The sequence below is a fragment of the Corvus brachyrhynchos genome, unplaced genomic scaffold (assembly GCF_000691975.1).
Source record: "Corvus brachyrhynchos isolate BGI_N302 unplaced genomic scaffold, ASM69197v1 scaffold87, whole genome shotgun sequence".
Classification (NCBI taxonomy): Eukaryota; Metazoa; Chordata; class Aves; order Passeriformes; family Corvidae; genus Corvus; species Corvus brachyrhynchos.
In genome coordinates, this window is record NW_008239767.1 from 4,279,449 (window position 1) to 4,294,420 (window position 14,972).

Sequence of the window (14,972 nt, forward strand, 5' to 3'; positions counted from 1 at the left end):
ATGTAAAATGAATCAAATGATGTTACCACAGGGAGGAAGTGTCAGTCATAACATTTTTATAAGATTAAGGAATGGTTGTGTGTGGAGTCTAAGTGTCAGTTGTTAATGAAACAGTAAGTTTTAAGGAAAAAAGCATGCTTTGAGAATACTTAATTTATATTAAGAAGATCTACTAGTGAGAAATACAAAATTTTAAACTTACATTTGTTCCTGATTTTTGGGTTGTTTTTTCCTTTTCTTAAATAGACTTTGTTGGAATATGCAGAAAAGTGGAAAACATCAGAAGATCCCCTGCCTCTGTTGGAGGTGTACACGGTGGCTATCCGAAGTTATGTTAAAGCACGACCTTACCTTACCTCTGAGTGTGAAAACGTAGCCTTTGTGCTTGAACGTTTAGCACTGTGAGTATGTTTTTTTGGTTACTAAAACCAGTCTGTATGTTATTAACTTTTCATTGGCTAAATGGTTTCTGAGTCCAGGTCTCAGCACCTACCTTCCTCACAGTGGATGTTGTATGTAAGGAGAATATCTGGTTGTTGGAATTGAGGCAAGAAGGATTCCTGACCTAGGACAAGCCAACATTACTGGCTTGAAGCACTTTGCTACTCTTGATCTGCATGCAATCTGAAAGTGCATCAATTTGCACAGGCTTTTACAGGGTTGGATTCAATGATAATTTTTTTTTATGGTGTCTTTTAGAGAATTTGCTTTTACAGTATCTCCAAGAGTGTTCATGACCTCTTTTTCTTTATGTGTTCAAGGAAGCAAACTGTTTTATGGCTGATGTTTCAAACAACTATTTTGATATTAGAATAAAGAATTGTTGATTATATAATTTAGAAGTCAAAAATTGCCTCAAATAATACTCCTTTTTGACTTCCAGAAGCTGTATTGAACTTTTACTCTGTCTGCCTCTGGATTTACCTGAAGATAAATGGGAAGAATTTCAGACTTTTGTACAGGTGAGTTTGATTCATGAAATGAAGACTTAATAAGTTTTCAGAATGTTTTGGAAACCTAGGGATATTGAGTATGTAGCATGTCTGTAAGGAGCAAGGCCTTCAGCTGGGAATCCTATGTACTCTGCAGTAATTGCTGAAGGTAATATCATTTTTCTGCATGCAGCAGCTGTGGAGAAAAAAAATTTACAGATTATTGAAAGAAAATTCATGTTTTAAAATACAGTTGACTATTAACACTCTTAGAAATGAAATATTATCATATAAGTCATTCTTTACTATATATGGCTGTATGTTTGAAAGTTATGAATGAAAGGCCAGTTGATACTGAAGGTTTGTTAGATCTCTCAGGGCACTGGCTGGTTAAGGTTAGAGCTCTGCTTTAAAGGAGGGTGTTGGAACAAGTTCTGCTCCTCAGTATTTATCAGAAATATGTAGTGGGAGGTCCCATCCACAGTTTTAAAAAAAGAAAGGAGGGGGGAGGAGAAAAGAATAATAATGAAAAAGACCAGATACAGTTACCTCAGGATTCTCAGCCTAAATAATGTAGGCAGATGAAAGGCTGATTATTTTAGAATGGATTTTGACTAGCAATTGCCTTATAGAAATCAATTCTGAAGAGATGTGTTTGATGCTGAGAGATTCCACAGCCTTGAGAGCAGGTGGAAAAGTAAAAGAAAAATGAGCCATTTCTTGATTTTTTTTTTTTTTAAGGACCAGTGTAAGTTGTGTATTGCTACTTAATCCCGAGATTTTTGTAGGTATTGAGTTTGCTCCCAAGTGTACATCTGCTCACAGAATTTATTCTAGCATATAAATGTAGTGGAAGATATTTTAATGGATTTTAAGACTCCAGCCTGTTTCATCGTATTTGCATAGAACCGTGCAGTGAGATCTTAACAGCTAAAATCTTTCGACATTATAAAAGTATTTTTTTCCGTGTCTCCAGTACATAGAAATTGAGCTGCTGAAGAGCTTGAGAAGATAAAGTTTAGGCACCTGATACCAGGCCAATATGTGGACCAGAGAAATTACTCATCCATTTTTAAAAGAGAGGCCTATTTCAAAATTTAGTTTCAGAAATTTCAGAAGTAGCCTGTTAATAAATCTCAAGGTGAGTTTGAGGCACTCAGTTGTTTTGGTTTTTCATCTTAAATCTTAGGCAACAGAGGCAGAAGTAAAACCTATATAGGCTGAATTTTAAGATTGTTTTGTTATACATTTAACTCTCTATTTGATCAGGTGTTATTTTGACAACATAAGGTATAAAGGAGTATGAAAGACACATTACTTATGTCTTGTTTAAACAATACTTTGTTTTGTAAAATATATTGTTCAGGTGGCTCATAAAAACTTGATGGAAAATGGCAGCCAGGAACTGCACATTTTAACAACACTTACACAAGAGAAGGGAGTGTGGAAGAACCCAGTATTGTGTGCTATTCTTTCCCAGGAGCAGTTGGACCCAGATAAAGGTAAAATTTAACATTATGGTTGGGATAATATATACTTCATTTTTATCATACACTGAAATAGTGTTATGATATATGGAAGTTTTTTGTTCAATATAGTTTGTGATAATTTATGAAGTATATAAATAAATGTGCTTGTGGCATTTTCTGAATTAATAAGACAGTATGTTCATGGGAACATACAAATAATTTAATGTTGGTATTTTACATAAATTGCAATAATGCCTTGAATTCTCTTGCCATTTTCTTTATAAGCCATGTGAAGGGAGTTTACATACAGGCTAATTTACAATGGGGCAAGTTCAATACTAATATACAAAATGTATTTGACATAAAAAAAATTAAAGCTGCATATTTTTTTTAAATGAGAATATCATTTACTCAGTTACAAAATGCAAATGGTAAGAGGGCCTTTACTGAAGTTTCATTTAGACCTGAGTTCTGAGAATGGCTAACAGTAGTTGCATAGGGAAGAATATATGATCAGCAGAAGCTTACAAGGATAGTGCCCTGATATGTTATTTTCGTTTTGGTGATTGCAATTCACCAAAGAAGTGGTATCCTTGTGTGAATAAATTTTAGTTGTTTTTTTGATTCTTTGCCTAAATGGTTTTAGAATCTGTATAAAGCATTACATGTAAGCATCTGTGGCAGTTGCACAGTTCTTACATCAAGTGAAGTAGTTCCTCTTACTGTCTGCCTCCTTTTCCTGCTTATTTCATATGATATTTTCTATCTATTGACAAGTTAACTATTCAAGTGTCTTTTAATGAATGCATCACAAGACCTGATTCGATAGACTGCTATCATGTCTATACTAGTTTGAAAACAAACCAGCAGGAGGCACCAAGTCAGAATAACAATTTAATAAGGAAATTTTAAAAAAAATAAAGGCAGAAAACACTGGTTTAAACTGACAGAGTCAGGATACAACCTGACACCCTGTTAGGGTGTCAGTAGCAGTCTGATAAGATGGTGGCTGCAGTCCTCCTGAAGTGGTGGATGTGGTTCTGTCGAAGTGGTGATCCTGTAGAAGGGTCTGCTCTTCCTTGGAGGTCCAGTGGTGGCTATGTAGCTGCTGTCCTCTGGGAATCCAGTGGAAGGGGTGTCTGTGGTTTTCGGAATCTCAGATTATATCCACGATGGGATGCTTGGTTCCTCATTCTGGGTGGAGCATCTCACAATGGGGTAATGAGGCATGAGGCCAGGCATTGATGGGCTCATTAACAGAAGATAGTCCGGAGGGAGGAGGCAAGGAAACACTGCCCCACCTGGTTTCAGCAGCTCATGAGGATGGTAATAGAATACACTGCAACCCAGGAAAATGTCTCATCTTCACTCTTCTGTAGTGTCTTACATATGTCTTCAAGCTTTACTACCCCATTCTTTGTATGGGGAACCAAAGGTTTATTCAGCAGTCAATATGATTTTCTGCTTCTTTCTGCATTCCTTTCACAGTATTTCCTAACATTAGCCTTGCTTCTTGACTGCACATTGAACTAGTGTTTTCTTAAATCAGGACTAAGCAAGACATTTTCTTGAAGACTAGTACCTATTTCAGTGTTAGGATTTCCCCCTACCACACCTGCATGTTAGGCTTGCATTTTTTTCCCCCCATGAAAATACTTTTGGGGGGTTAATCAACATTTTAATTTTATCTGTTATGCTGTGTTGTGGACTGTTGGCATGGTTTTACTACCCTGCTTTTGTCAGCATATTTTGCCATGGTTCTCTGCTCTTTTCCAAATGTTTATAAAAGTCCTGGACATAGGCTGTCCCTGGTACAGATCCTAAAGAAACCCACTGAGAGTTTGTTTGGGGTTTTTTGTTCTTTTTCTATTAACTGATAATTTATCTGTACAAGGATCTTCTTTTTACTGCCAAGAGAGTTTGGCATCTTTAGGGATTTGATGGACTTCTTTAGAAAATAAATTGGATCTCCTTTTTTCAAATTACCACAGCTCCCTTGGATAAGTCCAGTAAATGTATAATGTGATTGATTTTTTTCCCCCCCCCCAAAAGTTATGCTTACTCTTCCACAAGATTTGCATTTCATTCCTTCTTTTAATTACTTATTATGCACCTAATACAGACTTTGGATTTGTATGTAGTCCTTAGAGTCCCACAGAGTACTCCTTTACTAGTTTACTCTCAACTACCCTGCAGCCATTGTAACAGTAAGGTACTTGTAAGAGAGAGGTTTAATTAATATTTATTTGCATTATATTTGAGTCTTTTAAGAACTTGCTCATGAGTTCAGTATTGGATGAGGGGACACAGGGCAATAAGTAAGATTGTGACCATGGACTTCAGGAGAGCTAACTTTAGCATCCTTAAGGAACTTCTTGTAAGAATCCTATGGGAACAGGTCCTGCAGGGAGGAGGGGTCCAGTAGAACTGGTTGATACTCAAGGATCACTTCTTCCAGGCTCAAAAATGATACATCCTGATGAGCAAGAAATCAGGCAGAGGGGGCAAGAAACATGCATGGATGAATAAAGAACTCTGGTCACTACTCAAGCATAAGCAGGAAATACACAGGAGATGGAAGCAGGGTTTGGCCACTTGAAGTGAATGTAGGGAGGTTGTCAGAGTAAATCGAAAGGAGACAAGGAAGGCCAAGGCCCATCTGGAATTAAATCTGGCCAAGGATGTCAAGAACAACAAGAAAGGGTTTTTCAGATACATAATTACAAAAAGTAAACAAAGGGTAATGTGGGCCTGTTACTAAATAGAGGGAGGACCCTGGTAACAGGTGATGCAGAGAAGGCAGAATTACTGAATGCCTTCTTTGCATCAGTCTTCACTGAAAAGATCAGCCCTCAGGGAATCTCTGATCCAAGAGCCAGTAGAGTGCCTCCCCAGCAAGTTTGCTGGTGACACAAAGCTGGAGGAGTGGCCAGTACCCCAGAGGGCTGTGCAGCCCTTCAGAAGGACCTTGACAGGTTGAAGAGAGGGGCAGAGAAGAACCTTCTGAAATTCAACAGAGGCAAATGCAGGGTCCTGCACTTGGGGAAGAATAGCCTTTTGAATTCCTTTATTTTCAAACTGTACAAACTTCAGACATAGTGTGAGAAAAGTTTGTGTTTTCTGACCACACAGCGCAGCTGTTTGCTTCTGATTACAGACAAGGAAATGCAGGCTTGTCTGAACTGGGTTATTCTCTTGCTCTCCTAGTTTTGAGAATGGTCTGTTGCATGGGTTCCACCTAAATATGAGCAGGAAGTACTCACTACGTAAGATGTTAGGGAGACTATTCTCTTGAGTGCCACGTCATTAAAGTAATTGCCTTACTTCTGACTGCTTTGGACACAGCTCAGTTTTCTGATGAATTTAATGTAAGGATTCGGTAAGGATTCATGCACTAAGAAGTGCAAAAAAAGTAGGGGGTGGATATACAGTTCTTTGAAGCAGTGTTAAGAACAGCATACCTGTCATGGATTTCCTTGCTGATGAGTATTGCTGCATTACTACAAGATGTTCATACAGTACTATGATATAAAACAGCAAAATTTGTCTTGAACTGTACTGCAGAAACTACATGCATGCAGTAGATACAAATTTGAGCTGGTGTGCACATACAAGATCTTTTCATGTTGGAAATATTCTCCGTCCCCTTGATTTGTCACCAGCTTGGGTGACAAACATTGGCATTGCCATATATGATCATAAAAGTTGGGAAGCCTGGCTTAAGTTACCAAATTCTGTGCAGAAAATAAAAGAGAATCTTCTCTTGGGAACTATTTAATGCTGAAACCTACAACTTGAGTTGTTTCTGAAGACAATGTATCTCTCTTCCTCTGCTAGTGAAACATAAGCGTTGTCGTTTGTGACTGTGCTTGTTCCCACAGTGCTAGTCTGTATGGAAGAATAGCCTGGAAATGAGTATTTGGATTCCTAATTAGCTGAGGAATGTGGTTTTTTCTTGTTCTTGACTGGCGACTCCAAAGATAATTTATTTGCTGCAACTGGATCATCTTTGGTTGTCATTTTTGGGCCTCCTCAGTGAACATCTGAATTTGATAGCATTATATATGACTCCCATCTGAGAGGTTTCTTGAGGAACTCCTTTTGAGTTTCCTGGGTCTGGATCAATCTACATTAATTTAAGAGCACTCAGGCAATCTTCCACTCAAGCAGTTCAGTGCTGAAAGGACAGATCATTCCCCCAGCTCCTCGTGTCTTGTTGTTTCTTGCCTCTGTCCCTTGTCTTTACTCAGCAGGACACACAACAATTATGTGACTAGGTCTGGAACTTCCAGATTCGAATTCTGGTTCCTCAGCAGTATTCCTCTTACAAGTGTGCTCAGGAGCTGTAAACTACTTGCTTGTTCACATCAATTTTCTTCTTTTTCCACCTAAACCTGTTTCCTGTGTCTTTAAAGAATGTCTTATCAAATTTGGAGTTTTGTCTGTGTATCACTGTGGACATTTTAGACTTGAAAGATCACCCAAAATTACGTAATCTTATTGAGTCGTGAGGATAGCAAAGTACCAGTGTTCTCAAATAGTATTTCAGAGATACACTGGTGTCATTCTTTGCTGTGGAGCACAGCTCTACCAGTTTCCATCACCTCAAATACTGGGGACAACTAGTCAGTACTAAAGCAGAAAGAAGTCTGGAAAGGTATTATATGAAAATAAGGTCTCCTATCCACACCATTAAATTCAAGAAAACACTATTAGCTGTAATTGCTGACTAGGCTGGAAGTAAATGGTTCACCTGCTGTAGCACTCATCAGCTGTTTCCATACTGCTATTGGACACTGCATTGCATTGCACTTGTATGGTGACCTGCATGACTTCTTTTTTTCTCAAGATTGCATATGATAGACAAGAAGCACTTGTATTTGGAGAGAGGAATTTTCCACATTTCTCCACTTCATTAATTGGTTACAGAAGGAAACCTTAGTAAGGTTGTCTTAATTTTCTCACATCATAGTGGGTCTTCTGTCTTACTGGCCTCCTCCTGAACTACCAGATAGCTTAATGTGAGATCAGGACTGATACTAATCTAGAATTGAAGCTGATCTGAATTAATGACAACTGAAAATTAAGTTTCCTGAAAGTTGAAGTGTTTGGGGTTATGCAATAGCCTATACAGTCTTAAAACACTGCACTTCCATCCTCAGTTTCTGTCAATGTGGCTTGTGCTCTTCAGCATGATCCTGCTTTTCCATCCTCGAGGTTATTATTTTCTTGTAGTGATGGTATAATCCTTCAAATGGTCACTGGTATCTCCTCAGTTGATACTGAGGGTGAGTGGAGGAACTGTCTAGAGGAAAAGGATAACCCTACGAAAAGCCAGGCTGTTGCTGCTTTTTTGGTATCTAATTCTAATTATCCTTAGAGATTTAAACCTGGATGCCAAGAGTTAGGTTCTTGCATTTTTCATAAGTTTAAATGTAGTAGGGAGGCATCTAAAGAATATGTCACTGAAAAGAGGATCCAGATACAGCCATCATTATCCAGAGATTGTCAAGGTGGATAACAGGCAGAATTTAACAGCCAACGTGGAACTATTTTCAGTAATTAGAGCACCTGTCACCAGAAGCTGAGTGATACCAGCAGCCTCAGTTTTGAGAGGAGAAAAAAAAATAGTGTTTTCCTCCTGGGTATATTCAAAGCAGCCATCTGGAACTTCTTTTACCCTTTCTCCAGACACTATGCCACTACAGAAGCATCCAGGATTGATGCTGCATTCAGCAGAATTGTGCTGAGACGTTGTTTGCGTGAAGGATTCTGAGTCCCAGCTCCTGGTAGATATGGAAAGCATCGAGTCAGTTCAGAGTCACCCATAGTGTGAATGCATATGTAGACTAACACTTGAAGATGACTAAAGAGATGTCATGGTTCAACCCCAGCCAGCAGCCAAGCCCCACTCAGCCACTCACTCACTCCCCCACCTGCAGCATCGAGGAGAGAATAGGAAGGGTAAAGGTAGAAAACTCAAAAGTTGAGATAGAGACAGTTCCATAGGGAAAGCAAAAGCCCGGCACACAAGCAAAGCAAGGAATGAATTCAGTGCTTCCCCTGGGCAGGCGGGTGTTCAGCCATCTCCAGGAGAGCAGGGCCCCATCACACCTAACGGTGACTTGGGAAGACAAATGCCATCACTGCAAACGTTGGCCCCATTCCTCCTTCTTCCCCTGCCTTCTATACTGAGCATGATGCCACATGGTCTGGAATGTCCCTTTGGTCAGTTTGGGTCACCTGTCCCGGCTGTGTCTCCTCCCAACCTCCCAAGCACCCCCAGGCTCCTCCCCAGCATGGCAGCACAAAAATCAGAACAGGCCTTGGCTCTGTGTAAGCCCTGCTCAGCAATAACAAAAACATCTCCACATTATCATCACTGCGTTCAGCACAAATCCAAAACACAGCCCCCTACCAGCCACTGTGAAGAGAATTAACCCTACCCCAGCCAGACCCAGTACAGTAGTTTCCTGACTAGCAACTGAAGTTCTTTGAGATGGTTTGTCCATGTGTATATTCACCTCCTGGCTTCATCCTCCTTGGCCAAAGCAAGGTTGATAAGATGTAAAGGTCTGTGGTAGATAAATCTGTGCCTACCCTACATCTGATGAAGGGTCTGGTAGTAGGATTATGAGTGCTTTGTAAGGCAAATACTCTTTGTGCTCTTCAAGTCTTCTAGTCAGCTAAAACATGGCATTAATGTGGACTGTCTTCCACAGAGAACCTGTTACTGCTTGGAGCTTATTCCTGCACTTGTGTGCTGCTAATCTATGGATTATGTTTTCTCTGGTTTAATCAATGTATGGTATGAGCAATACCTGTAATAAAAGTTCATAGTCCTTCTTGTGAACTTGGCATGGAATTACTTGGTAGTAGGACCTGACATGCCAGCTGTTGGACTCAAGGGGATAACAGGGAAACTGTCTGAAAAGGTTAGATCCCAGTCTGTCCAAGTTAATTTGCTAGCCTTAGTAGATTGTAGTACCACCTGTCAGATGTTATCTGCACGTCTTTATTTTCTCTCATATTCTGTAATTTCATATGAATTTTGCACATGCCTTGCACAAACATGTTTATGAATTTTAATGGCTGAGGGAGCATTGCACAAAAATGACATTTAGTAATTTTTCCAAGAGTCATTCCCATTAAATATGTCAAGTTTTATGCTCATAGGGGTTAAGTGACTTGTTCTAGATGAGCACTTGTGTCTCAAAGCATTTTTATGAATTACAATTGTTATGGTAAACTAACAATTTGTCCACAATAACTTTTGAAATGGGTATTGCATGATAAAATATATTTATAAAATATTTAAAAACAAACAAAATCTCCCTCAATAACCTCAGAATCTTATCCTTAAGACTGTTCCCCACCATAAACTTACTCCTGTAATTTCAGTGCTGGGTTTTGTCTTAAAATGTCAGCTATAGTTCAGTTACAAAATAAATGTAATTTAAATTCATGTTTTGAATGAGCTTTCAGATGCTAAACGTAATGGTTATTATCACTGGGATTAGAATAAAGGCTTAAGAGCTAATATGTAGCTCTAACCCTGAGGTCTTCCTGTGTCTTGTTGAGAAGATAACAGAAAATGTGCTGATGCTTATGCAAGGTAGGCTGGCTGAAGCAGTAAACACCAAAGGAAGGGGATTACTGAGAACTAGCAGATAGAACATAGTGTTTACAGTATTAAATGCAGCAATTACAGTAATAAATCAGAGTGAAACATCTTGGGTTACCAATATATCTTAAAGTCTAAGGTCTTCCTGTATCTTGTTACAGAAATAAGGTAAAATGTTCCGATGTTATATCCAGGACTAAATGTGAGCGAAGGATTATTGGTACCTGGTGGAGGAAGAGCAAGGCTAGACTATTGAATGTGGTTAGTCACAGGGTCATTTGTGGGTTGGCAGGAGTAGGAACGTTTTTTATAATGCATGGGTAATGACATTAAAGGAACATTTATGTGCTGCTAAGAATGTCCCCTAATAAATACAAAAAATGTTTACTGTCTACCAATTGTCGGTTAGTGTGCTCTGGTTTTCCTTTGTTCCTACATAAATACAAATCTGGTCATAGCTTCATCATCATGAGGAGAGGAAGAAGGAGCTCATTTGATTTGAATATTCTTACACATCAGTTAGCCATTGCTGATCATGTGTAACAAGGTACAAGGATATGTATGAATAAACAACTGAGAAGTTGGTTGAAATGATAATTCAACCATAAATCTGAAAATGCGTGAAAGATAATGATGGGGTCTAACAGTCCCAGTTTCTGGAAAAGGCAGTATTTTTTGCCCTAAAGTCTTGTGCACTCAAGTGGTAAAGAAAATGGTTGACCTGATTTATTTCAAGATGGACTTTTAGTAATGTTCCGTATAAGCAGCTAGAAGAAGGAGAAATCATGAAATAAAGACAGTAGTGAATCAAACTAAATGGGATAGGAAGACACAAAAAATAAAATGAGATGAGCTTTTTTCTTCCATCAAACCTCATGTTTCATATTCTAATAGTTCAGATATTAGAGAGAGAATTCATTTTTTACATGTTGAAAGTACTTACTTCATCAAGACGAATCAGGACTTGAAAAGTCAAGAAAATATAAATTAAGTGAATGGGCAGCATGATTCAGGTGAAATTCAGGACAAGTAAATTGAAAGGAATATAATGAAAGTTCCTACCAGGATGTGTCAGAAAGTGAGCACTGCAGATGACCACAAGGTTTTGGGAAGGGGTGATGAAAATACTCAAAACTGGAAAAAATCACATTTAGAAAGGATCAAGATTTTACTCTTAACACTGAAAGCATATAATGTATCTGCTGGTTTTCACAAAAGAAACAAAAAACAGTAGAAAAAGTCTGCTGTTTTTAAAAGATGTGAGAATGTATTATTAAAGTGAGGGTAATTGAAAACCAAATTATTTTTTAATGCAGTATATATCTATCTTGTGGAAACAGGGAGGTGTTAATGTCAAAAGGATTAAACAAAATTGATTGTCTATGTGTCTAGTTTTTATAACTGACTTTAAATATTCTGTAGGTAGTACTAAACCTCATGCTTCAAAGCTGAAACAATTTTGATCTTGAAGATCTGGATGAGACCTGAGATATATATTTAAGAATCGGAACATTAATCCATGTTCCTCCTTTTTGTAGGATTCTTATGCCTTCCAATGAGGCACCTAGAGTTGGGTGCTTAGTGTAGACTACACAGTTTAACTCTGGTGGGAGCATATCTGAAAAATACAGTTCAATACCCATCTCTTTTGAGTTTTAGACTATGCACAGTCAAATGTATACAAGATAAGCCTCTTTTTTCAAATAAGGAAACTTATTTGGTTGAAGAACTTTAAAGTGTTTGACTGTATACTATGTGTGTATAATACGAAACATTTCACACCAATAAAAACAGGTTCAGAAACTTCTGTACTTGTCACATAAATCTTTTAATAGCAAGATCTTTAAAAGGCAACTGTTAGCGAAGGCATAGCGCAAATGTTCAAAGGATGTGAGAGCAGTGGCTTTGTGTTGTCTTTCTGTAGAACTATAATTAAATGGTATCTAAATATTTTAATATTTATATGGTCTCTCAGTCTGTTTCGTGTGCAGCTGTTTTGCCAAGAAATTAGAATTAATTAAAACCTGCAAGTATATAAAAGGTCTGTGACAGGGAGCTTTTATGATAAAGAAGTACAGTTCACCAAGAAGCTTTTCCTCATCTTTGCTTCGTATCTTTTGTATCTATTTTGATTTGTGTAAATTTTAGGAGTCAACCATGACTGAGTAAATGCCATCTGTTAGCTCTGTAACATGCATATAATGTTTTGGCTTTTTTTTTTTTGAAGTGAATGAATTTTTAGTATCAGAAGGCCCTGTCCTGCTGGATATGCGTATTAAGCACCTAATGAAAGCAAAGGAATTAACACAAGCTACTGCCCTGGCAAAACTCTGCTCTGACCATCCAGAAATCAGTGCAAAAGGCAATTTCAAACAAACCTACCTGGTCTGTCTTTGTTCAGGATCACCAAATGAAAAGCTAATGGAAGAAGTAAGTAAATAATGAAGAATTTTTTTTCTTAGACTTTTTTCTTTAATGATAGTAAAGTCACTAATCATAAGCTGGTGTTCTGTAAAAGAGGTTTTTCTTTTAAAATATGATCTAAAATATTTTTGGTATTCTTTTTTTTCTTTTCATTCAAGTTACTTTTAAGCTGAGTAGTAATGACTCAAAACACTGATGAAAGTGTCTTACTAGGTCATTAGTGGGCATTTTCTGGCTGTGCCACAACTTTGTGTTTGATTTTGTGTGAAGTATTTTAAAACTCTGCCTCAGATCTCATTAGTAAAGTGAAGTTAATCATTTTCCCATTCTTATTACTTTAACTATATTGCTTTTCATGCATACCTAGTACATAGAATGGGGCCCTTTAGATGCCACTTGCAGTTCAAAGAATAAATGTAACTTAACCCAAATGCCTGGGTGCAACTGAAGGTGAAATCAGGTATTTGATCTGGTTTGTAATATAAAATCCTTCTAATTTAAATACAGAAGTCAGAGAGGAGATGGCAGCTTTGCTCTTTTGTATTCTTTCAGGTGGCATCTTAATTTCTCATCCCACTCCAGAGTTTTAGCTGAGCTTTTTTTCCTTCTTGAAGGAAAACTAACTGCAAATGTCACTTCTCTTGTCTGCCTGTGTCTCTCTGCTGTCTTTTTGTTGCTGTCATCTTTTTATGTTAAATATTAAGCCTATTGCAATTGAACCTAAAGGGTAAGAGCTGTGCACTGGTTAGAGCTGGAAAAGTTTCCTACCCTAGGTGTAGACTAAATTCTAAGATGACAGCTTCTCACCAAGGATGTTCTTCAGATACTCAGTAGAATTGGATCAGTCTTGGTTTCCCAGCTCTGGCTGCCGCAGACCCTGTCAGAACAGGCTCAGGAGGGGCTGACAGGGCTGTGCAATCTTATCTTTGTTTGCTGGAGACATACAATGGAACTTGGAATTTATGACCCTGCAAATAGGCTTCCTTCATTACTCAGCCCCCCCACAGAATGGGCTCATTCAATGAATGAACCGTGAATCCCCTGGACAAAAGGAATGGGTTAGGCTTGTTTCTTTGGATGCCATAACGTACAGATAAGTTCAGACTGGGTTATCAGAGAGAACCTAATTCAGGTATTTCTGAGCTTCAGATTGCTTAGATTTGCAGCTTCAGCTGCAGCACTCTTTGCAGTATTGCTAACCATTTTGGAAAGATGATGTATTACCAAGAGAAGGCAGGTAAGTTTTAGCATGTCAAGGTGGACTTAGGAACTGAGGAGGACAGTCATTTTGTAGTGTGAGAACAGTAAGAAAATAGAGGAAAAAAAGAAGTATATTATTGGCGTGGAAATTTTTATATCCATTCAGAATAGGCAGGAAAGTAACATTTGAGCTCATTTTCAGCTTGGATTAGTCTAATAGTTTCCTTCAATAATATGAAGAATTCAGACCTGCAGTATGTGAAATGCTAGACTGACAAACTTGATGGCTGGACTTACACAAACCTTTGCTGGAAACAGGGTCCATTAGGAAGTGGGAGAGGCTGGAAAAGCTTTTTATGGAAAAAAAGTTCCCTTTAAGCTTTTAATTGATAGTCCTTGTCTGAGATGGGGCACTGAGCAAAGGAGAACTTCAGTCTAAATTGCTATTACAGTTACACTGTTCCACGTTTGAGAAGTATAGTTTTCTTTAGAAGATGACTTTGAGGCTATTAAACCTCAAATGACATTCAGTGAAAGGCTGTTGGTATATTTACAAAGTGTCAATTTAGAGGTGTAAAAATAAGTAGTTGTGCTATTCAGAATTGTAGTTTGATCGCTGGAGACCGTGGTGCCCAACCCAGCTGTGCTGCCGCCTCACCCGGAGTGCCAGACCAGCTGGGTGTTTGGGTGAGCACTTCTGTCTCTTGCTTTGGGTGGTCTTGTGATTCTTCAAGAGAGACTTCCAACAGTGCTGTTGTCATAGTCAAGCTATTCTTCAACTGCTGGTGTCAAAGAATAAGTACCAGCATGTCCTGCCAGATGCACTAATTGATGTAATCAAACCAGTCTGCTGAGAATCAAAGTAGACAGTAGTAGTTACAGCAAGTGCAGTGATTCAGTACAGCTGTCTAGGAGTACTGAGCAACTGATTTTTCCTTTGATTTGCCACAAAACTAAGTACTTCCATTGGTATTTGAACAAATAAATTCTGTTGTACAGACTGTAGTGTTCTTCTAGAACAGCATTCAGGTGACCTGCTTCTTACTGTACAGCTTTCCTTTTCTTCATATCTTCCATTTTTTAAAAAGTACTAGAACATTCATGTTAAACCTCAGATTCATTAAGCACCCAGCTTGTTGTATTAAAGCAGTAGTAACATCAGTGACAAGAAAACTGAATTAAAATTCCAGGTAATTTTCTTTTTTGTGTTAAGCTGTAATTTAAAGTTGTAAGTCTGCATATCACTATTATCATATGTATGTGATATATATGAATAATTAATGTACTATAAAATTCTTAGGTGACTGGGACACTAGATACAAA

General features: G+C 38.2%; 1 protein-coding gene across 1 annotated transcript in view; it reads left to right on the plus strand.

The window, feature by feature from the left end:
- The first annotated feature begins 216 nt into the window (after positions 1–216).
- Positions 217–14,972, plus strand: part of ZNF292 (zinc finger protein 292) — a 29,826-nt gene continuing 15,070 nt past the window's right edge. Inside the window, exons 1-4 of the mRNA XM_008640242.2 lie at positions 217–401; positions 884–962; positions 2,299–2,434; positions 12,253–12,455. Of these exons, the coding sequence (XP_008638464.1) occupies positions 2,317–2,434; positions 12,253–12,455 (321 nt within the window). The 5' untranslated portion in view covers positions 217–401; positions 884–962; positions 2,299–2,316. The remainder of the gene's footprint in view (positions 402–883; positions 963–2,298; positions 2,435–12,252; positions 12,456–14,972) is intronic.